A 25,445-nucleotide genomic window follows, 5' to 3' on the forward strand; every position below is an offset into this window, starting at 1 on the left:
TCATGTATGCCAATTATTCTATTTTTTGGGTGATGCCCCAATTGTAACCTGATCAAATCTAGAATTATTCTATCTAGGAGTAGCTTGTCCAAATCGAGATATTGAATTTTGTTGACCTCTGTATATAATTTTCCAGATCTTTTGTAGAGTAGTTTATATATGTGATAAATATCATTTTTCCAGTTTATTCATCTGCATCATCTATCCTTCTTGTAGCAGGTTTTGGTTCTGAGCTCCCACCGCTACCAAATATCAATAAGGTTTCGTCATTGGCTTGGTCTGCAGTCCCATGGAGGGGCTACACTAACTATTTTTATGGAGCAAGGGGTATCATGAGGCAAAACAAATGCTACAGGGTTAATTAGAATCTTTTTCCTGATAAAAAGGAGCCCCTACTTTTTAGCTTGTAATTTTAAGTGGGTGCAGTTGGGGCAGAGCTAGAAATTTCCCCCACCAGCTTACAAAAATTTCTGCCACTTGTCAATCATCTGTAGTTTTTAGATTCCACCATCATTTTTATCATTTTATACATATATACTATGTTGAATTGAACATATATATAATAAAATTCATATGACCACCCATTTTAAAATACTCCTAAAAATTCTGAGCGTGCGTGTGTGTGCAGTATCCCTATCATGGCTACTTTGGTGAATATTTATTTTTTCATAGCTTTTGTATGACTTGAATTCACAAACCAGAACAATGATGTTCTTATAGAACTATGACGAATAGTGGAACCATCTTGCCTTGTATGAGCTACCATAAGCTATAAATTAGAAAATAACATATTTTGCATCAAACATAGGAATGGCTCTTAAGGAATGCTTAGGACAATAACAGTTCCTACTAATTGGGTTGAGGTGGGTAATTTGAATCAATAAGTGCTATATCCCTGGGTCTGCCTATGCTTGCATTAGACTTTTTACATATCTTATTTCATTATTTGGTTCTATAAATATTACTTACCATAAGTATTTTTTTCTTATAGACAAGATATTCCTAGGATGTCTTCTTCAAATATACATATAAACTTCTTCACAACAAGAAATGTTTTTCAAGGTACAAAAAGTGGATGTTGTAAGAAAATGCTATGAAAAACATCTTATGCCAAGCTTGTCAAATGTGGAAGATTGAATCTGAGAAAAGCATCAAATTAAACTATTGTTTAATACACAACAATATAACTCTTCTAGATTCTAAATATAGAACTAATCAAATTTAGCTGTCAATTATGATGCTTTGGTAAGGCATTCTTATCACTACTATTGCAGTGAAAATATTACTCTATAGAAATAAAAAGTCCCAAGTCCACCTTAGAAACTTACGTTGAATAAACAATTATTCCTCCAGGTCGAACAAGTTGAACAGCTTGGTCAAACATCCTTTTCTGATATATGCTATGCATTCTCAAGGTTTCTAGAGTTTCCTGGAAAAAAAAGTAACTGATATGAATTTGAAGCTTTGGAAGCCAAGTACCCAGCCTATAATTTTCACTAGCACAATTATTTGAAAAGAACACATGGTATAAAATGTCAGTTCATCTTAAAAAGCTGAAAGGTTTCTAAATTATTATTTTCGTATACATCAGTGTTACCTCTCCAGCAAATAGACGTGGTCTTAAACCTAAAGCAGAGCAAGGAGCATCAAGAAGAATGCGATCAAAACTATTGATCTCAAAACCTCTAGATTGTTGAGCCCTACCACCCAATTCTTGGCCCCTACCTGGTCCATTCTTCATTTTCCTTGCAGCTTTCCTTTCCTTTGCTTTGCTTATATATCGTTCTAGACTTGAGTTCTTGAAGCCTGGTGCAAGCAATTGCACCCCAAATCAACTTCACAAGAGTTTACTATTACAAATGCCAAGCAACAACTGACAAGCATAGCTTATAGGGTATGTAAAGATAACAGAACCATTTTGTGATCTATAGTACAAACAAGAGAAACTATGATGAACCATTTGGAAAATATTCAAAATATATGAATTACCATGCTTAAAGATAACCCGTCTTTGATCAAATCATTTAGTTCACACAAGAACCAACAAGAATTGTTAGACAATGATGAGTTTCATGTGTCATCTTAAATAAGGATAGCTTAATTAATTAAAATAATGCATTTTATATCCAAATCATTAATATGAGCTATGTTATAGCATTGTTAATCACTTTATTTTTTTGGGTTGATAACGAAAATATATATTCATGGAAAATGTATTTACAAAATAAGGGAACGAATTGTAAAAATCTGCCAACCTTTAGAGTATTAGAAAATTTCTGCTAGGAAAGTAAAGATGTATAATAGTAGCTGATTAAAAAATATTAAAAAGATATGTAGTATAAAATACTTCTCATAAGATACCCCAAATAATTACAAAGTTATGCAAACATTTAACATTAAAAAGATGAAATTCTTCAAAGGACTTCAAGACAAGGGAAAGCTAGTGCGCCCTTTAACACTCCCTGAGGATACTGAAAACAGGCTCCCTCTTGAAGAGTTTGCCATGTGTTCATTGTCATCTATGGCTGACCAGAACCGGCAGATCAATTAGTGCCTCTTGCAATAGTACTGTTGAAGTTGTCACCATGAAAAAATGGCATTGGTGGAGCTGAAAGGTCCACTTGTTCTTAAATTATTTGAATCATTTGAAGGCTGGCATTATTTAATAGCTGCAAGTAGTTAACGGCCTTCAGAGTGCTCTAATTATTTCAAATAGTCATATCGAGCTTGTGTTGTCATGGAACTTTTCAAAATCCATTTTCTGAATTTCTGTCTTTCATGTTAGTTATCTCATGCATTTCCCATGTCTTAAGTGTTCACAGTTTGTACCGTCGAAGTACTCAAGTGTGTATTTGGTTTTAGGAAGGACTGAGTTTTAGAAAAAATTGAAATTCTTAAAGTCAAAAGTTCAATTTTTTCCTTAGGTGGAGTTATGGGGTTTTGATGCACACTTGTAGTCTTTTTTGGCTTGCTTAAGAACCCCACACCCCAGCACTTTTGGTTTTAAGTTTTTAACCATAGTTTTATGGAGTTCTTGCTCACACTCAGTCCCTGATTACTTGCAATATCAAATCAAAATAAATTGAAAAAACATTCTCAGACCAGCATGTATGCCAGCTGTTTGTCAAAATGCCAATGTGCTAAAATTGTGAAATTTCGAGTTTGGTAAGGAACAACCCTGAAGGGATTCTTACATAATTATCAATCAAATTGAAAAAATTGATCATTACCTCAGCTGAAATTACCTTCCCAAGAGACCAACTCAATGGAACTCCAAATTTTGCTCAAAATATCCCTCCCATCCACAGAAATGAACACAAACGGACTCATAAGACGGCTTTAAGGAAAGGTAGCAGCAGCATTCTTTTCGCCTTTTTGATCCATAACCTCTCATGGTATGACTCTCCAATCATCTTTGGTTCCCAACAACCCATGCCAATGATCCTGGGCATAGATTCTCACCTCAAAAGTAGCTCCACCATGTTGAGGCTACACCACATTCATCATCATTTGAAATTCATCTAGATGGGGTGTGGTGATTCTTGAAGTCTCAACACTAAAGCTCTTCACCCCATCAACCTCGTAAGTCATAATAGTACTCCTCTCCATGTTGTGAATCCACAAGGTCATCCATCATGCCATAGTGGTCCTATCCACCATGATCCATCATAGGAAGCAACCCATCATGTGAGAATCACTCTTCTCCAAAATTGTCAACATGCATCCCAAAAAGAAGACTATGAAATGCTAACTCTATGTCCATGTCAAAAACAGGATTAACCAAAATTTGAAAATCCTTTTCACCTTCTTTTTGACTTTGATCTTTGCCCATGATCAGATATTCCCCAAATCATTTTGCATGTAGCAATACGAGATCCCTCCTTGGACATTCCTCTCAACACTACATTTTTTTCACCATCCTGAAATTTTAGCTCCATGGATTTCAAATTAGAGGTGATCTCACCTAGAGAACAAAGAAATTGACTAACAAGAACAATATTTGTGTCTCTTGTATTCACCACACAGAAATCATCACTAACCTCATAGTGGTTCAATAGAAGGATCAACTATGGGATTGTTGTAGTATCCTTCCTAGAAATTTTGTGTGCTTGGCTATGGAACAGTTTGAATTTGAATCACAGAATTTCAATAGTTCCAGTTGATATCATGAAACAATGACAAACAATAATAAGATAGAACCAAACAACAATACAATCAAGCAATTCCAAAAAGTAATGCAGATTTCTTCACTAAGCTTGCAGTTCGTTCATTCAAGGAGATTAAATTTACATCCCACAATATCCATTTGTTGACATGATATAAATTATTTCTTGTAACAATTCAGAAAGCATGAATTCTATATGATTCATTACATACCCCTCTATATCATGCATACCATTCAATGGACCATTTTAACGATCAAGTTGCTAACAAGGATTATCTGCAGCAGGCTGTGCTTTCTCTATTTCATTTGCAAATCGTAGATTAGTTAAGGCTGGTCACAATATGTATTAAGTGCCCCCATTATTTATTTGCCGTTGTCAATGACTATGGGTGCCGTGCTAGGGGAAGGTGTCATAGCTGTAAATTGATTCCAAGCCTTCAGTCAATGATTACCAAAGGTTTGATGGCTGTGCAATACAAGCATATTCTCAATGGACTGCCCTGGTCATGATTCTTCTGTATTGCAGCGATACCACCTTGTGATGGCAGCCGTGGATTTAACTCTGGAAATCATTGATCCCTATGGATTCCAAAATGTAGACACCCGTTGATAGCCTGAATTTTCGTCCAAACTAACAAAGGACTGCTACGGTTTCATCCTAGGGCTAGGAGAATGAGAATACGATGCCCATAGAAAAGTTTCGATGGCAAAAGAAAATCGTGAATGAATAATAATGCCTCTCCAAACCCACGATTTCCCCTTATATTTTGCCTTTTTCCCTTTTATCAATCATCATACATTAAAATGTTATTTTCCCCACATAGTCGCTCATCAATTTGATATTTCAACTTAGGCTTATAGTAAGCCTTTAAAATATTTTAATCGCCCCCCATGGTTAAGTCACCACATTTAATTATTAAAACATTAACTTAAGCTTAAGTCGAATAAATCGCCCAAGGGGTCAAGGCATCTCCAAAATAATATTAAGTGACCCTCCTTTTAATTAAATGTGAAAAGGTTATAATTTATACCTTAGGCCTTATTTTATATTTAATTAATAACTTTTATTCCCTTGTCACTTTCATTTTTTGCTCCCAAGAACTAGAAAGGCTAGCAAAATCAATCATGATGAAGCGCTAAGCAGAATTGGACATTACAGTCCTCCATTCCCGGAATTGCTGGTCCTCTAGCAATCGCAAATTGGGAAGTTGCAGAATCTGTTCTCCTTCCCACGTTGCATCCTCGCCTGGTAAGTCTCTCCACTTGACCATATATTCACGGATCACTCTGTTCCTTGACTTTATTTCCCTCATATCTACAATACTATCAGGGACCAATACCAAATTCCCTTCTTCATCGAGGGTCGGCAGCTCTGGAGATGAAGCTATATGCTGGCCCAATGCCTTCTTCAGGCATGAAACATGGAACACATTATGAATTTTACTGCCTTCTGGAAGCTCAAATTCATATGCAACCTCCCCAATTCTTCTAAGTATCTTGTAGGGCCCATAGAAGCATGGCTTGAGTTTTTTTGCACCATTTTTCTTCAATGTAGACTGCCTATATGGCTGTAGGCAAAAGAAAATTAAGTCCCCTATCTCAAAATATCTCTCAACTCTATGCCTGTCTACATACATTTTTTGTTGATTTTGAGCATGCTGAAGGTTATCTTTAAGTGCCTTGAGTATGTCTAGACAACTCTATATCATATTCTTAGCCCAAGGGACCTTGCTGTCAGGAAAGGCTAAATCCAAGAATGATCATGCATCATAACCATATAAAGCCTTGAATGGAGACATGCCGACCGACATGTGGTAGGTGGTATTGTAGCAATACTCACCTAAGTGCAACCATTTGAGCCAAGCACAATCCACTTATTCACAATTTATGTTTGACCATCCGTTTGAGGGTGGCAGCTGGTGCTTGGCGTCAACTCTGTACTTGCTAAGCAAAACAGCTCCTGCCAAAACACACTAAGGAATCAGTCGTCCCGATCACTAACAATAGTCTTAGGAAGCCCGTGTAGTCTAAACACCTCTGATAAATAAGTTTGCAATCTGAGGTGCTGAATAATCTGTAGGTATAGCATAGAAATGTGCATATTTGGTTAATTTGTCAACAACCTGTTGTGATCATTTCACACATCGCCCCATTAAAATGGGGACCCCCTCTTTTTGTTTTTGTTTTGCCTGTTCTTCTCTCTGCTTTTAGGGTTTTGAGTAAGTGAGCGAGTCGTCTGGACTAGGGTTAAGCCTTAGGGGTTTCTTTTGGATTTTTTTAAGGCAAATCCAATCAAATTTTGAAGGTTATTACGCATCCTCCTGAAGATTGATTACTGAAGTTAGGGTTGTCTAAGGTTAAGTCAGGGTTCTTTTGGGGTAAATTCAAATTTTTCTAAGTGCCAGCATTTTGAGGATGAAATTGCATATTTTGTCTAGGTAAATTTTGACCAAATTTTTGGAAGCAAGATGACTGACCCTGGCCTTAAAGATGACCTAACCCTGCATGATGAAGTGATTTGAAGATTTAAACTGTGGATATTTTAGCTTGAAAAGAAGAAATCGCCCCTGTCCCTCTCCCAGGGACCAAGGCGAAAATGTTATTTAATGCATATTTGTCTCTAATTTCCTTTAATTGTTTTGTGAAGGGTTGCCACGGGAGTCAATTGGACGTAAATTGAAGATTTTAAGGATTTTGGAGGTTTGAAGATGATGATTTTGAATGATTAAGACAAAATCGCTCCTGTCCTTCACTGAAGGACCAAGGCGAAATGGCTTATCAGGGTCATTCTTGGCCTTGATTCGTCAAATTGAAGCACCAAGGAGACAATGATGGATGAAATCAACATGATAGAACACCCAGACTTAGTCAAAAGCAATAAAAGGTTGAACTTTTGTCTAGCAAGACAAGTTCGCTCCTGTCCCTCACCAAGGGACCAGAGCGATTTTCTTTGTACACACCTTCTTGGACCCTTTTTGGACTTGGGCTCTCGTTCATGGATTATAAAAAGATGATATCTCCCCCAACAAAGAGATTTCGATGTAAAAAGTGAAAAGATTTGGCCTTGAGGACAAAAGGCGCTCCTGTCCCTCACTGAAGGACCGGAGCTTGAATTCCAAATTTGCATTATCCTTGCAAGATTTAAGTGATTTCGCGATTTGAGGAGGTCAAAAGAAGTATGTTTTATTCGTTGAATATAACTTGAGTGGCCTACAAAGGAGAAAATCAACCAAAGTTGCAATAGGCGCTCTTGTCCCTCTCCAAGGGACCAGAGCGATTTTCAAAGGAAGCTCCTGTCCCTCTCCAAGGGACCAGAGCGATTTTCTCACAAGACAAACTTTTGGCAAAGGCAAAGCAAGTTTCAAGTTTGAGATGAATGGAGGAAGGCGAAATCGATCCATTGAAGATAATTTTGAAAGCTAGCAAAACACAAGTGAGCTCATAATGGCCAAGGCGCTCCTGTCCCTCACCAAGGGACCAGGGCGAAAAACACATTATCAAGTCTTCCCCTCCAAATTTGGACGAATCCAGACCAAGGCACAGGATTGGGTGATATTTAAAATGCTTCAAGGAAGAATGAAGTTGCAAGGACCATAAAACTTGATGAAAATTGGCTAGGGCGCTCCTGTCCCTCACCAAGGGACCAGAGCGAAATCTTCAAATTTGCCTAATAGCCTAACATTTTGGAATGCTACTTTCGTTTCCAAGACTCAAGATGGAATAAGGAATGATGTTTTACGCCTTGGAGGTAATTTGATATTGATATGGTTAAGAATTTGTGCTATGGACTAAAAATCGCTCCTGTCCTTCACTGGAGGACCAGGGCGATTTCTATAAAATCAACCATTTTCCTCCAAAGCCACGCCAAGACAAGGCGATACAAGATGGGAAATGTCCTTCGAAAGATGATGGACAAAGAATTGACCCCAAAAATCAACGATCCTAGGCTCAAGAACAAAAATCGCTCCTGTCCTTCACTGGAGGACCAGGGCGAAAATCCTTGGATGAGCTCATTTTGTCTTGAGGAAACGAGTTAAGCATGCATAGAACAAGCAATAATGATCATTGCCTACCTCACATCATGAATTGGCAATTTGGAAAATGAAGTCCAAGGACAAAAGGTGGGATCGCTCCTGTCCCTCACCAAGGGACCAGCGCGAAAATGTTTTAGAGCAAGCTCTTTCCAAAGGTCACACGAATTAAACTCAAAATTCCAAGCAAGAGTGCCATTTTGAACGTCAAGGATGGGATTTTGAACGTAAAAAAACTAGAAATGCAAGGTCTAAAAGGTATAGGCGCTCCTGTCCCTCACCAAGGGACCAGAACGATGTTATTCATGTCTACTATTTTCCCATGCTTGAGCACGTACTTCGAAAAACTCGTATTAAATGCCAAATTCGCTAAAACCTTGAAATATTCTAATTAAGTTGGCATTTAATAAAGGTGCGTTGATATTTAATAATTAATTTAAGCCTTTAAAAAATCGAAATTTTTAATTATAAAGGCATTTAAAATTAATTATTATTAAATTTAAAAAAAGAGCGCTTGGGGTATTATTTTAATTTTTTTTTTATAAAAGTCGGCCTCTTCTTTTATTAAATTTTGTTTATTTTTTTGGCCTATTTTCACCAAGTCGGCCTATGAGGAATGAGGTAATGAGCGCCTATATAGTTGTGGTGTTTTGAAGCATTTTAATCCATCATTTAATCATCCATTCAAGTGCGATTTGAAGAAGCAATAAAGGTGCGAAATCTGGTCTAAGAAGGAGCGAATTCGGTTGAAGGCTAGAGGTGGTAAAGTTAATGCTTGCGAAGTCTAGAGGAAGACCATTTTGTTGAAGGGAGAGCCTCGATCCACATTTTGCCTAGCGAACTTGCCTAATTTTGCATTATTTCTTAGAATTAGTTCTCAAGTGGAGGTATGGCGAGATCTTCCTAGTTTAATGTTGAAATTTTGAATTTTGAATTTCCAATTGCATAGTTATATTTAGGAAATGATAATTCAAAGATTTATCATGAAGTTTCCTAAATTTAAAACTTAAATCTAGTCTATATTTCTACGTTGCAAAGTATATTGCTCATTATGAAATGTTGTGTAGGTATCAAGATGGCGACCCCAAAGGCAGGAGCATCCACTAGTCGTCCAGCTCTCATGAAGGAAGATCAAAGGAATGAAGAATTAGAGACCAAGATCGTGTCAAAATGGAGTAACATTGGAGATACCAACTTGGGAAACTTCAGTGTGAAGAAGTTTCGAGACGTCCCTTACATTGGAAAGCCATCACCTGTCGCAAGGAGAATAATTGAAAGTGGCATTATCAAAGCGGCCGGTTTCCCTCCAGCAGTCCAGTGTCATGAGCTGATGATCGAGTGTGCCCGCCATTATGACCCACAATCAAGATCAATCGTGTCCAAGGAAGGAAACACTTTGGCTTACCTTTCAGAAGAGGCTATCAGTGAAGCTCTCCATCTACCGGAACATAAAGATATGATTTACAAAAGCTTGGAAGGAGCTAGATCCATGTACGAAGATGATCCAGACACTTGCTTGAGCATCATCAATAAGAATTGGTTACTCAAAAGTCGTCCTCGCCTGAGCAAGATTCCCAACACACCACATAGGATCGACTTCCAGGAGGAGTACAGAGATTTGATAACTTTACTCAATCGAGTTACAGGGGCTCCTCAAGCCTTCTATTTTGGGAAGTGGATGTTCTACTTCATCCAAGTGATAGTTCAAGGGAAAGGAACAATTCATTGGGCTAGAATTATTAGCCATTGCTTGGACGTGCAGTTGAGAAGACTGAAGGCTACCAAGTCATTCCACATGAGCTCGTACATCATATATGCCTTGATCAGGAGTTTGAATATGCAGGACTACCTCACAGAGGAGTGATCGGAAGAGGGCCCGGAGAAGTCAGAGTTTGTGAGTCTTATGTTCATTTGCACCACCCACCTAGAAGTAACTACAAGTTAGTTAATGATACCTTCGCGATGAACATCACCAGGACATTGCAAGGCGGGATTCACAATCGGATATCTCAAGATGCACAAGAGCTTGTGAAGAGGTATGGTGCTTGGTTTATCCAATTCCAGAAGTTTACATATATTAGAGTTCATGGGTGTCCTTCACCTCCATATATGTTGCCAAGATATCCGACAGACAGGATAGTGTTACTTGAGGTGACTAGGCAGTTGGCAGCTTATGCGAAGGCATTCAGACACAGGCATGGAAATGGAATTCCTGTGCCTATCATACTAGGGAATTCAGTTGAGGTATGTCCTAATGCTCTAGCCATGGATGATGCAGAGAAAGAATTGGCCTTATATTCATTTTCGTTCTTTGCCTTGAGAGAGAACTTTGATCCTTATGGATATATAGAGGAAACAGTTGGTAGAAAGTACAAGCACGAATTTCAGATAGAGGAATTTTTGATGAATCTCTCAGATGATTTAGAAGTGAAAAGAAAGATGCATTCCAGGATACCTTTGGATCTCATCAGGAAATGCAAAGTTTACAGAGTGGCTAATCAAGCTCAGGACAGTGGCAGACATCTCCAATCATCTTATGACCGAGAAGACAAAGCAATAAAGATAGATTGGAATGAACCTGAGGTTTTTGACTTAAAAGCTTTGATGGCTCCAGTCTTGTCTTGTACTCGCAGATGGGTTGATGTGCAACATCAAAAGTTGAGAGAACAGAACATACCTATGACTTTTACTTTGGAGGAAAGGCCAGGGGAAGGTGGAGCAAGCACAAGCGAAGGCAATCCCCATCCTAGAAGTGCGAAGAGGAAAGAAAGACCTGAGAAAAGGGAACCCTCCAAGAAGAAGCAAGAGGCCCATCGAGATCACTCATCTGGCACATCTACCCGACATGAAAAAAGGACAAGTCAAGGACAAGAGAAGAGGGTACTTGAAGTTGAGGAATCTATGGAATCAATGGTCCAGAATGATAAACATGAAGGAAGGCAAGCACCTCAACGTTCATCAAGTCAATCTCGCCAAGTCAATGGGCTACATGATGACAAGAATGGTGATGAAGTGACATCTCCTCTCCGAGAAGAAGGATTAGTGCCTAAAGAGATACAAGTCAGAGAGACAAGGTCCGCCATTCCAGATTGGTTAAAGGAGAGGCTAACAAGGGTGATTGTGATCGAAGACGAAGATAATGTGATTGATTTAGAAAGCCTTGTTGGAAATTCTCAGGGAGTAACAGAAAGGAAGAAGGCCACCAAAATGTCCAAGATGATCAGAGATGAGAAAGGGTCCAAGAAGTTGCAGATAGCTACACCGGCAGTAGACAAGTACGAAGGTGAAATCCTTGCAGAAGAGTATGATGTAGAAACATTTGAACTTGGTCCACTCACAGCCGAGCAGACACTGGATGAGGCAACCGATTCGTTTGAAGCACTTAAAGACAAGCTTAAAGAAGAAATGGAAAAGAATAGAAAGCTTGAGCGAGAGGTCGGTGCTTGGAGAGGCTACTTTAGCCATCTCAATCAGCCTTTGGGACGTCAGGATCCAGCAGTATCTCCTGTGCAAGCACTTCCCCTTGAATCAGTTGGTGAGGCAGAAAGAGTTAAGAGCTTGGTCCAGCTTATGAGCTCTTGGATTGACAAATCCCATACCGTTGCCATTGAGTTCGCAACAAGAATGATGCAGACTACCCATCGAGCTATCCAGGTCCTTGAGATCATTCACAACCTAATGATAACAGTAGCCGCCTTTGCTCACACTAGAGATGTTATCATTCCTGTTCTGCAAGTAATCAGGCAAACACCAAGAAAGATCTTAGCACAAGAAAAGATAATGGATGGAGGAGCTCATAATTTACTCCAGTGGTCAACTCTACTTCAGATGAAGGAAGTTCTTTTCGAAGACATTAGTACCAAATGCAATCAAGTTGAGGAGGTCATCCATCCAATTCAGGACAAGGTGTTTGAGGTGTTATGTTCTATTCTTGGCAGGAGGATTGAAGATGAGACAGATGTGAATCTTCAAGAGTTGGAGGAGAAGGTCAAGGTCATCTTTTGCAAAGATGAGAATGTTATCACAGATGAGCAAAGAGATCAAATGTTCGCTACTATGCTCCTGATTGAGAAAATCAAAGAACTTGAGCCTGGATGGGACATAGCTCTTCTCAAGGCTTTCGATCAGGTCATTCACTTGGAGGAACGAATGAGGAATCTTCCAGAGATTCCTATTGCTGAGATCGAGGGAATTGTGTCTAGATTCACTGCATATGCTAAGAAGGAGCATTGGAAAGGGAACAAGGTTCTAGAAGAGAGGTTGTTATAGATGATGTGGCACCTTAATTATCATTGGTCTATGTTTCCTAGATTTTTGTGCCAATTAAATATTTGGCTATGCATTTAATATTGTTCAATAAAAGGGGAACTTTTTGTAATAAAACCCTAATTAGGGTTTAGGTGTCAGAATCTCAGCCGTTGATCTTCTTTTGATCTGGGTCGTTCATTGTAATTGAGGATGCTATATATATCCTCATTCATTTTCATTTTGTGATTAGAAATTAGAATATAGATAGAGAATAGCGGAATAGAATTAGAGCTTTTGGAGAGAAGAAAGTTATTTTGTAGCAAGATTGAGTTTTGAAGAGAGAATTTCAAGCAATTGTTGTCTAATTTTGGCTTTGAGATCAATAAAATATTGAAGTTATGGTGTTTTATTGCAATTCTTGTGGCTATTTTCATGGTTGCTTACTTTCTTGAATCATTCTTGGTCGAAGTAGTATTTAAAATTTGAAGGACTAAGTGTTGAGCTTGATCTTTGGTGAGATTCACGTTCCAAACCACTAGCTTCTTACTGATTGTAAGAACGCCTTGTGTGGTCAACTGGAGATATTTGGATTACTTAAACCTTCAATCATCATTGAACTATTGATATGTACCTTCATGGTGGTGTCTATGATCCTTGATGAATTGGAAAATCATTAGTCACCTTAGAAGATCGCATCAATTTCAGTTGAGTTGTTATGTTTTGGCAATACTGAAATTGGTAGAATCTTGCCAGGACTAGCCTACATTGAGTCATTCCTAGGATTAGATTAGAATTCATCTCTTGCAAACCCTACCTTTTGATCTTTTGAGAACTTGTTAGTTTTAGGAAACTCTGTTCCTGTACGGAAACGTAAGGCCCCTTGATGAAACAGCATTCACAACGACCACTAGTGCTTATCCACACGTAGAGACCCTACATCGAAGAACCTTGGAGTCATCCTGATTGATCCTTTTTTGCGACATCTTCAGCAATCAGAGGCTTTATTCAAGAGAGGATAAGGTACCCTTGGGTATTTTATTCTGTGTTTGATTGTGTACAAAATACACGTCAACACAACCACAAATATGCAATCCTGTCCCTGAACTTGTGACAACCCTGTAATAAAAACCATGGAAATTCCTTCCCAATTATGTTTAGGTATAGGCAATGGTTTAAGTAGGCCTATAGGAAAGGCATATTCTGACTTGTTTGGCTGGCAAGCCGGACACTCTAACATGTTGCAACAAATCATCTTTCAGACCCTTCCAGGTGAATCTCTCTCGAATCTGACGACATGTCTTAAAGAACCCTGGGTGCCCTACTAGAGGTGTATCATGTATCACCCTCATAATCTTAACCTTCAATTTAGATCCTAGTACAAAATATATCCTATTCTTATAATTAATAATATCATCAATTACTGAATACCTGTCATCCTATACCCGTCCATCAATCAACTCACAGGCAAAAGTGTTTTTAGAATATTTAGTCAGTAGTTGAGATTTCCAATCAGCTGAAATCTCAATCAGTGAGTAGAGAATAGGTTTCCTGGAGAGAGCATCAGCAAAAATAATCTTTTTACCCTTAAGTTATTCTATGTCAAAATCATAAGCCTAAATCTTACTTACCCACTTTTGTTGTCATTCATTAAGGTCTTTTTGCTCTTGGAAATACTTAAGGTTGTTGTGATCGGTCTTGACTACGAATTTCGTACCCACTAAATATTGTTTGAATTTTGCTAGCACGTGCATGATGGCTAGCATCTCCTTGTCATAGGTAGAGTACAATCTCTTTGCATCCCTTAGCTTCCAGCTATCGAATGCAATAGGATGTCTATTATGCATCAAGACCATGCCAATTTCCTGTCCCGATGCGTCACACTCTAAAATGAATGGTTGTGTGAAGTCAAGCAGTGCCAACATTGGACATGAGCTCATGACCTCCTTGAGTTTATCAAATGTCACCTGTGCATCATTAGACCAATGGAATGCTCCCTTTTTTGTGAGGTCTAGAAGAGGTGATGCAAACTGCGAGAAGCCTTTCACAAACCTTCTATAATAGCAAAATAGGCCCAAGAAGCCTCTCAACTCCAAAATAGTTTTAGGTGGCAGCCAGTCCAAAATAGCCTGAATCTTCTCCTAGTGTACCTTAACATCATCAACTCCAATCACATGCCCAAGGTAAAGAATCTTGGTCATCTTGAACTCACAATTAGAAGCCTTCGCATACAGTGATTGAGCCTCCATAATACCCAACACCACAACCAAATGTTGAAGATGGTCATTGAAGGACTTACTGTATATCAGTATGTCATCAAAGAAGACTAGTACAAACTTACGCAACTGATCTCGGAAGGTGTGGTTCATACAAGACTGGAATGTTGATGGTGCATTGGTGAGTCCAAATGGCATGACCAGGAACTCGAAGTGTCTGTAGTGGCAGCGAAATGTGGTCTTGTGTACGTCTTCTTGCACTCAAATTTGGTGATAGCCTGAACGAAGATCAACCTTAGAAAAATACATAGCCTCGAGCAACTCATCAAGTAGCTCGTCAATCTTGGGAATGGGGTACCTATTCTTAATGGTCTTCTTGTTCAGAGCTTTGTAATCTATGCACATGCACATAATACCATCTTTCTTTTTAACCAAAACAATTGGCCAAGCAAAGGGACTGGAACTAGACCGGATGTGTCCCATACTCAGCAACTCCTTGATTGTTTTCTCAATTTCGTTAGTCTCCAAAATTGTGCCCAAGGTTGAAAGCAAGGCGTAAAAAATCAAGGTTCAGGAAGAAAGGTTCAAAATTCAAAAAAAATTCCTTCCTCGGGGAAGAATTGCGCCCAAGAAGAAGAAATTCCAGGAAAGTGGAAAAATTGACTAAGTGTTGGAAATTCCTTCCTTCAGGATAGAATTCCACGAAAGGTGAAAAATTGATTAAGTGTTGGAACTTCCTTCCATTGGGACGAAATTCCAAGCAAGGAAGAATCACACCCAAGGATGAATTGAAGATAAAATTTCTAAGGCAAGGAAGGAATCAAGGATGAACTGAACAAGAAATCCCCCCACCCCGGAAAAAATTTTGAAAAATCCATTTTCGAGCATCAAACATCCAAATTTCAAAATTCTTTCAGATTTGGATTCGAGAGAATTTTTCTCTCTCCTGGAACCTGGAACCCTATTTTTGGAAAGTTCTTAAAAAATAGGAGATGGTGGAAAATCAATAAAAATTTCTTCCAAAGCAAGGAAAGTTGAAAAAACTTCAAGAAAATGCTTCCAGAGTCAAAGATTCTCACTCCTGAAATTTTCTCTCTCCAAGGGTTTCTCGCCAAGTGGCAGTCAAGTCAACACATATTGAATTAATGGCAGATTCCTTTTGCATGTGGTCGTCACGTCCAGGAGATGATGGTGCATTTATGGTTTCATGGTGGCACATTCATTGCTGGAATGTTTGACCAAGGCGCGGCTAAGTTAATGCATGGCGGGGGTGGTGGAGCATCTTTTGCATGTTGTCGTCGCATGTGAGAAAGGTGGACACTTATGACAACATGGCAATTTTGCATGTAGAACATTCAATGCATGTGGGCGAATTTGGTAAAGGTGGTGCATTTAATGCACAATGCATGCCATTTTGGGCACGTAAAATTAATTGTATATGGGCATGATGGGTCATTAATTGCTAATTCCCACCTTGTTGCACCATGTGTTGGAAATCTTTTAGGGGAAAACCCTAATTAGGTTTTTGCATGTAGCCAAGGCTTGAAGCCTATGTAAAGGGGTGACCCCCTCATTTGTAAAGTAGGAGGGAGATTCGTATGAAATTGTTGCGATAAGTTTTTGAGATAATAACAATGAAACATTGTTCTTTGATGGTGTGCACTTAAGTTTTTTTTTTAAAACTTGCATGATTTCACCTTCCTCAAAGTAGGATTTTATTTTCTCAGTTGTTAGATAAAGTGCTTTGATTTTAATGAAGAATGTACTGGTGTTTGATGAATTTCCATGGTTCATACTTTTTGCATCTTGTTGATTATAAGATGCAATGCAAAGTTAGCCTGAACCCCCAAATTTATGCTAAGTTCGATTTTGAATAGTCATTTGGATTGCACCGTGTTGAGTTATTCGTTGTTGTATTGCAGAGATAGTTCACTTAGCATAAATTTGGATTGCGCCATGTTGGGTAGTTCAAATAGGCCCATACACAATAAATTTTAAGGCCGAAGGCCACATTAAAATTTACCATGTTAGTTTTTAGTGATCAGATTAACAATTAATGAGCAGAAAACAAAATGCACAGAAAGAAGAACACACAACACAAACATACCCTGGGAAAACCTCCCTCTTGGAGGAAAAACCCAGCAACTAATGTCTCAGATCTGCCTTAGATTAATCACAGAAATAGGTTACAACTTTCCCCAGCTAGGGCACAAACACAAGTGACACAACTTATCTGATCCTGGGACCTGAGATCAAACTTGAAGAAGTCTCCAACATGCAGGTACTACTGCCTGTAGCAGGTTTGGCAACCTCAGAACAGCCTAGGGCGATGTTCGCTCAGCTGGTAATGAAGTTCACCCAGCTAAGAAGAGATTCGCAAGGGCTCGGACTGAGATCGCAGACCTTCAAATATATTCGCTGATGTATCAGAGATAGTTCACTGAAAAGGATGATATGAACAATGATAAGTACTTTGTACTTATAGGCGACTTAACCTTTAATCTTCAAGTCGGCTAGCATATATTAAATTACAATCAAATGTATTAGAGGTGGCGCCAAACTGAATTAGGTCCACACGTTATACATTAATATAGGTCATGCCCTATATGCAAGACACATTTGGGTTGGCCCTTATAACACGTTACATTTGTAAATAACCCAAGTCGCACAAGTAGGGCCTGACCCAAATCATATTACAAGTTACATTAATATCCCAAATAGGCCCATACACAATAAATTTTAAGGCCGAAGGCCACATTAAAATTTACCAAGCTAGGTCGGCCCAATCAAGGGATACGACCTAGCTACATTTTCAACAAGTTTGATTGTGAATAGTTGTTTGGATTGCGCCGTATTGGGTATTCAAATGCACTTTCTCAATGTGAAAATCCTTCAACATCCTCGGAAGATTGCACCAGTTCTTATGGAGTTGTAGTTGATCTTGGCGAAGTAGAGCTTGCTTTATTTGGAATTTGTCCACCAGAGCACTATTCATTGATATCACTGCCCTTAGGAGTAGATTTAGAACGTTCTTAACCCTTTCCCCTTTAATTTCACTTGATTCTAGTTCAGTTCATTTGAAGCAGAACCATCACAAAATTGCCATATACGATGATGAAGTTTCAAGCCACAACAAAGAAGTGAAAGAATGATCCAAATGTAAGGCCCCTTGGATTACCAGCATTCACATCAGCCAACTGAGTCACGTCCATAGCATAAAGGAACCTTGGAGTCGATTGTTTGAACTTTCCGCAATCTTAGCATACAATCGCACTTTGATCAAGAGAGGGTGAAGTGACCATTAGGCAACTTTATTCTGTGTTTGACGCTGTCATAAAAAACACGTCAACATGTCTGACATGGCCTTAAGCACAATCTTCTTACCATTCCTCATAAACTCAAGTTGCATCTGGCGAAAGTCATGTACATATCGCTCAAGTGACTAACCACTGGAGTCCCAAAACGACATCTATATTGCTGCCCAAGCACATAAAAATCATTTGTTAAGGTATAATCTCCAATCTAAATGCTCAATTGGGGTACCACCTTGGTACAACTCAATGTAAATCCATCAACAACAATAACATTGAATCCTAGGAAGTCCTCAACTGTAGTCCACACTTCACCACTAGTTCTTCATCAATAAAATTATGTGTGGCTCCGCTGTCCACTAAACAAACCATTGTTGCCCCTTAAGGACACCTTTCAACCGAAAAGGGCGACTTCTAGGTACTCCAGATAATGTGGCAATAGTGCTGCGTGGAGTTTCTTTGGTTATAGTATCCTCCAATTCTACTTGTGGTGGTTGATCCTCATGATCACTATCATCTCCAACACTAGCCTCTTGCTCTTAACAATCTTCATCATCAGATATGACCTCAATCAAATGAGCCTTACCTTTTCCAAGGCAATGGTGTCCCATCTCCCATAGTTCCTTACAAGAGAAACATTGCTTCTTCCTTCTCCACTCATTCCTAGACTCTTGATCACTCTTTGGTGGAGTATACTTTTGCTGATTAAAGCCCTTTTTATTTGGTTTCCATGGGCTGAAACTTTTCTTTTGTGGCTGAAAAGGAGGTGTAGTTTCAAGGTTAGGAGCTAACCCAATGGCATCATGCAAGGTATTTAGCTTATGTGCCTTGACCAAACTCCTTAATATGTCACTCAACCCTTCCACAAACAACATAGTGACATACCAGAACCATCACTGCAATAATCTGGAACTCGTTAATGTATGATTCCACATGTCCCACTTGCTTGAGTTGAGCTAGGTCTCTATAGTAGACCTCTATGTCTTTCCTGTCAAAACGAGCAATCAGCTTGTTTACAAATTCCTCAAAGGAATATACCATGGCATGATCTTGCAACACTAATCCATGGTGCCACCAGTCATAAGCTACTCCTTCCAGATGCATTGTGGCAAATTGAATAGCTTTATCCTCCTCCATGGATTTAAGTGATAAGAATGTATCTAATTTATGCACCCATGACCTGGCACTTGTGTTTTTACTCCCATTGAACGTTGGTAGAGGAACCTTATTTAATGCTTCCTTATACTCCTTAGCTTGAGTGCCTTGCCCAATTTGCCTTCTAGGCTCTCTATCTCGCCTCTCCAATCTGAATCTCACATTATCTTTCCATTGATTCCTAAACTAATTCAGATTTATTAATCTCTTGACTTGTTCCGAAAGTGCCATATAGTCGTCATAAGCCGCCATGACATCATCCATGATATGTGTCTCTTCAACTTCTTCCTCAGGACCCTCTTCCTCTTGATTTCTTCTTGGGAAAAAGGTAGCACAAAGTGGCTGATCAGACCTTGTATTTGCTGTCCCAATAGCATTAGAGGCTGCTCCAACAAGGGTTTCACGTCCTATCTCATTGCCTTCACCGTCTTGACTCTTTACATGCGGTTGTTGGATCCTCGAATTACCAATTGCATTCATAGTTGTTGTTGTGACTGCATAAAGGTTTACATCATCTGTTGTTGTTGTTGAGCCAACTGACCCAATACATCTTGTATATTGGGTTGACCATTCCCACCCTCATTTTGTTGTTCTGCCATATTCAAGGGATCCTATTCTTCTACTACTTCCTCTTCAGGTTATCTTGCTCTTCGTCTGGTGTAGTATTTGTGAGGACCAATTTCTCTAGAGATCATATAGACAACTAGGTGAACTATCTGATACCCTTGTAGTGTTCTACCCCTGTTTTGGACCAAATTCTTACACCTTCTCTACCTCAAATAATTTGTCAAACAGTTCGTTTGCAAGTGTATTTAGTTATTGTTTTTAGTTGCAAGATTATAGCATTGGTTTATTTGAGGCTTATTTTAGGTTTGCCCATTAACAATGTCAAACATTACATGGCAGGAAATAAATACTATGTTGTCCTTATCAACAAATTTTCAGATTTTATGAGAACACTGAGATGCAATTGGTACCTGTTGTGACCTTTTTCACACATCACCCCATTGCAAATGGGGACCCCCTGTTTTTTTTTTTGCTTTTTAGGGTTTTGCCTTGGCATCACAACTACTAATCGCCAATCTTTTTACAATGAGGAGTTGAGTTTTTGAGAAGTCATTCAAGTCAAATAGGGAATTCATTCTCGGAACAATGTTTGGACGTCATCAAAGTGCTCAGAAGGGCCGAAGGACGAAAAATTGCAATTGCTTAGGGTCAATTTTAACACCTTCCTATTTTTAAGGAATTATGTTTTTTTGCTTTTTTTAATTTTTGACACCTAGGGACCAATCCAGGAAGCAACTTTTTTGGCTTGCTTTTTACTTTTTTTTCTTTTTTGAAAGTAGACCTAGGGTTGGATCCCTCAGTTCATGGCATCAATGCCCATGTCTTCAGAATCGAAAAATTATGTCTCCAAGTGTAAAAAGCAAGGAAAAAGCTTCGGGCTAGGGTTTGTTCCAAAAGATCAAAACTTGAATATGGTAGTGGAAGAGAGTTTGGAAGGTAGCGCTCGAGCAAGACATGTCAAATCTTCTTTAAAGTCCGCCTTGGGAAGGATGTCCAGTGGGTTGCAAACTTCGACCAGCAGCTAAGGATAGTCCAAGATGAAGCAAAGTCCACCCAACTCAAAGGAAGGATGTCCAAACATCCATGAAGTCTGCCCTATGAAGAGAGGGCCAATCAAACTTGAAGTCCGCTGAAGGAGAAAGTAAGGCATGGAAAGCATGGCCAAACAATGGGTAAAGACTGCCAAAGAGAAGAATGTCTTATGCCTAGCAAAGTCCACCCTATACATGGCACATGAAGGTAAAAAGTAAGCATGGTCTAAACATTGGCAAAGTTTGCCCTTGGTCTAGCACTCTCCAACTCCGCCCATCGTGAAGAAGTTCCAACACAAAGTAAAGTCTGCCATGCCAATGAAAGATCCAAGTCCACCTTCTCAACAAGGGAATGGTCAAAACAACTCTAAAGTCCGCCATGTGCCAAGACTTCACAAAGTCCGCTCTACCTAAAGACATGACCAATCAACCTTCAAAGTCCACTCTATGAAGGATCAAATCCATCAAGCACAAGGGAAGAGGTCCAATGAAGAGCAAAGTCCACTAGTAGTTAGGGAAGATGGCAAACGTGATGCCAAGTCCGCCTTGGCCTAGCACACTTCAAGTCTGCTCAAGGGACATGGCTAATAAGGCTCAAAGTCCGCCTTGGCCTAACAAAAGAGAAAATTTGCTTTGTCTGAGGGCCTCCAAAGTCCGCCCTAGCATGGTATGTGAAGGTTGAAGTCCGCCCCAAGCAAGTGCAAGCATAGCCACAAGGTTCGCCTTGGCTAGAGAACCTTCAAGTCCGCCCATGATGAGAGGAAGATGGCACAAGGAAGAATGGCCTAGGACTCTCCAAGTCCCCCCAAGGCTAAGGACAAAATATTCAAGGTGTTAAGAAGTTCACCATAACATATAAGAGGAAATAGTTTGAAGACTATGAAATTCACCCAAACCATAATTGGCATAGACGTAAAGATGGTCAAGGTCGCCAAAAGCAAGGAGGAAAATGGTTAGAAGACGGGCAAATTTGATCCACCATTGACGAAAGATTAATTGAGGTTGAAAGGGGTTGGAAGATAAAGTTCAAACACTTAGAATATTCTTGTATTTTTTTCCAACACTTAGAATTATTTTCAAAGGGATAATAAATTCAAAACTTAAGAATTTTTTAACACAAATGAATTTCTAAAGATTCTTTGCCAACACATTCACCTACCCAAGGAAGGAAAGGAATTTCCAAAGTCCGACCCAAGTATTGGAATTTGCCAAGATAAAATAAAAAAATGGCTGTGTGGAATTTTCCACAACAAAAGAATCAAATTTTGACTAAGTGTTGGAGGGGAAACAAGAAGAAAGAAGAAGAATAAAAAGGAAATGAATAAAGTCCTTGTCCGAGGGTGGAGTTCATCCTACCTAGCACAAGCCAAATTCAAAATTGAGGGCAAAACCACAAGCAAAGTTCATTCGAGCATAGAGATGGCCAAAATCTCAGCTAGGCGTTGGAAGGTTCACATGAAGATGTCACAAAATGAAATTGAATTGCCAAAATTTGGCTATGTATGGAAAAAACTTCAGAGAGGAAATTTCAAATTCCTCCATTTTGGCATAGGCACAAGTGTAATGCCCCGCCAAGAAACCCTAAAGGATACAACTAAAACTCTCAAAAAGAGTGCAAATAATATTTTATTTTTTTAATCATTAATAAACTTAAAGATGCATTAAGTTAAACATTACAATAACATTTGCACAAGCGGAAGACTTAACTTAGACACCTAAAGGGTTTCCAACGATGATTACTAGATTTATCCAATGAACATTAAGGTTTGTTAATCCAATTAACAATGAGAATCATTAAACCTACTCATGATAAAATGATTACCACAAGGACATAGAAATTAAATTCCATAAGTGATTTAACTAGCATGTTAGAATATATACATCTAACATTAGCTACATTACCTCATAATCCATATTACTGCATCTAATTGATAACTTCAAACATGCATTTAAGATTAATATCATCTAAATTACATTATACATTTAAACCATGATGCCATTCATACATCCAAAATAAAAAGGAACCAAATGAACACATACACCATACAACACCAAAATTGATATCGAAGTTCACCCCTAATGGGCTACATCTCTGGGTCTGCTTCAAATGCAAGACCCTTCTAATAAATAATAGGTGAAAAAAATACATAAGGTTCACATCAATTACATCCTGCCATCGAGGCATACAAAAACAAATGATACATATGACCACATAGGGTCCAAGAGATACATGGATGATCCAAGAAGAAGAAAGAGGATCCATTTGAAACATAATATGGAGTAAATACAAGAGAACAATTGGAGCACTAGCGAAACTAAATCCTCGCATTCCATCATAAGTGTCACATGATCTAGCATGAATATCAGGTACTCACAAAAAGCATAAACAACCAGATATGACTCCCACAATAGTCCTCCAAGCAAAAGCAACACAAACTGCACACTAGTGAACATAACGGAAGAGTGTCATCACATAGCTTGGTATGGTTACCCTGGCAGGCCTCCATAGGTCCCGACCCCCATCCAATGGGTTACCCTGGTAACCTCTCCCGATCCTCCAGCCCCATCCAAGTCTCATGTGGACCCAAATAATCCTTTCGTGAGGACAAGGTTGTTGGTTTGCCATTCCAGGCCTTCTCACTGCATTCTGAGTCTGTACTAGCACTCAACCCATGTGTGAGGCACAATTATCTTACTTAGTGTTTTTCATCTACCAAACCCCCTAAAAAATTATTAAGTTATCACTTTCTTAGACAAACTTTCGATGGGTTATCCTACTTACCACTTTGGGTGTGGCCCCCACTCAAAAGCCACTCTCCCATATGACACTTAACCACAAATCAGATGAACTCCCAAAACTAAGGTATACACAAGAAATAGTATACGGAGTTCAAAGGAATAGAAAACCATTTGGCCAAACAAGCCCTTGCACACAGATAACCAACTAACGATCCTCTGACTAGAGACATGACCAATTACAATCAACCACATGACAACAGCCAATGCTCGCAATTAAGGACTTGCCTTTTTCTGAAATCAAATGTGAATACAGTAATTAACCACGCATTTTCATTAACCTATAATGACAATCATTTTTCCATTTCATTTAATATATGTCGACCAAGGTTCTCTAATTCAACTACATTTCAATTGCGTTATAAAATAAATATCAATACTTCACAATAAATTTCAAACCAAAATCTCATTTATACAATTATATTTATATGCTATACATATAAAAATATAATTTACTTTATATATTAATTAACCTAAAATTGATATTTATTTTTCAAAATAAAAATCATCATTTCCATTCTTTTTCAAAATAAAATATCTAATCTAATCTTTTCTTAATCAACTATATATTTTCAAATTTATGAAAATATAAATTAAAAACTATTATTGATAATTATTTTTCAAAATAAAATAATCATTTCCCTTTTCTCAAAATAAAATTTCTAATCTAATTTTTTTTTTTTTAAATCAGATATATTTCTTCCATGTATGAAAAAAAATACTACAAAAATATTAATTAAAAATTAATAATAATAATAATAAAAAAATCTTTAAACAAAAATAAAATTTAAAAACTTTATAAATTTCTTTATTTGTGAAATAATAGCCACCCACGTGGGCCTCCCTTTCCAAAGGGGAAGGCTCGTGGAGACCATGTCTTGGTCTCCCCACAGCCTTAGCTGTGTGGAGACCACGACACGGCCTCCACAACCGTGGCCATGGCTGCCAAAAACCCCCTCCCCAAAACAAATTTTTAACAACTTTTTTTTTTTTTTTTTTTAAACTTTAAAACAATTTACCCCAATTCCTGTGTATTCTCAGACATTTTTCTGAGATTTTTTTGTTTTGTTTTGTTTTATAATATATATATATATTTTTTTTTTAAAACAATTCCCCTTTGTGTACACAGTCTCTGAGATTTTTCTGGGAAAAACAGGTAATGTATTTTTGTAAATTTTGGCAGCATAACAGCTAGCCAAGGAGAATATTTAGAAACCCAATAATCCCCAATCTTGGGAAGAATTTTACCAGGAAATAACTAATTTCTTATCAAATTCAATTTAACCATAAAATTTGTTCCTCATTCGCAAATTTGAACAAAGCTAAGAATGAAATTTGCCAAGAAAATACAGGAACAGCTAATCCAAATTTTAATTTAATCTTTGTTTTGAAATCAATTCTTCACCTACAAATCCCAAATTGATTGAAAAACAAAAATGAAGCAATAAGGAATTTAAATTTCCATTAAATTCAAACCCTTCCTCTTTCAATTTTAAAGACAAAACTCAAAGATTTGCAAATCAAAATAATTTTTTTTTGTTTTTGTTTTAAAACAGAGGAAGGAAACAAAAATCCAACCTCAATGAGCAATCCTAGAAGAATTTTGAGGAGAGCCCAACCTGCAACTGGAGGATTCTTCAACCAAAATGCCCCCAAAAAAAATCTCTCCATACCGAAAACAACCTCTTCCAAAATTATGAAAAAAATAGGTTAAAAGCAATTTTCTTGCCCTAGAAATCCATTTAGGTTTACTTTTATTCTTTTGCCAATTAAATCATTTCCAAATAGTTAATATTCAAAAATGCTTTTTCCTCTCCAAAATTTGATTTTTTTAATTTTATCTAAAACTTCAAATTTACATATTCACAATCAATGGTAAGATATTTTGGAGATATTTTAATTTTCTTAAAAAGTTTATTTTTATAAAT

General features: G+C 38.1%; 1 protein-coding gene across 3 annotated transcripts in view; it reads right to left on the reverse strand.

Moving 5' to 3' along the window:
• LOC131064233 (rRNA (cytosine-C(5))-methyltransferase NOP2C) overlaps positions 1–25,445 on the reverse strand; it is a 185,975-nt gene that overhangs the window by 53,796 nt on the left and 106,734 nt on the right. For all 3 annotated transcript variants that reach the window (XM_057998335.2, XM_057998343.2, XM_057998333.2), the window contains 2 exons: positions 1,598–1,806; positions 1,329–1,429 (listed from right to left, as the gene is read on the reverse strand). In XM_057998335.2, the coding sequence (XP_057854318.2) occupies positions 1,329–1,429; positions 1,598–1,806 (310 nt within the window). The remainder of the gene's footprint in view (positions 1–1,328; positions 1,430–1,597; positions 1,807–25,445) is intronic.

This window comes from Cryptomeria japonica, chromosome 1 (assembly GCF_030272615.1).
Source record: "Cryptomeria japonica chromosome 1, Sugi_1.0, whole genome shotgun sequence".
NCBI classification, from domain to species: domain Eukaryota; kingdom Viridiplantae; phylum Streptophyta; class Pinopsida; order Cupressales; family Cupressaceae; genus Cryptomeria; species Cryptomeria japonica.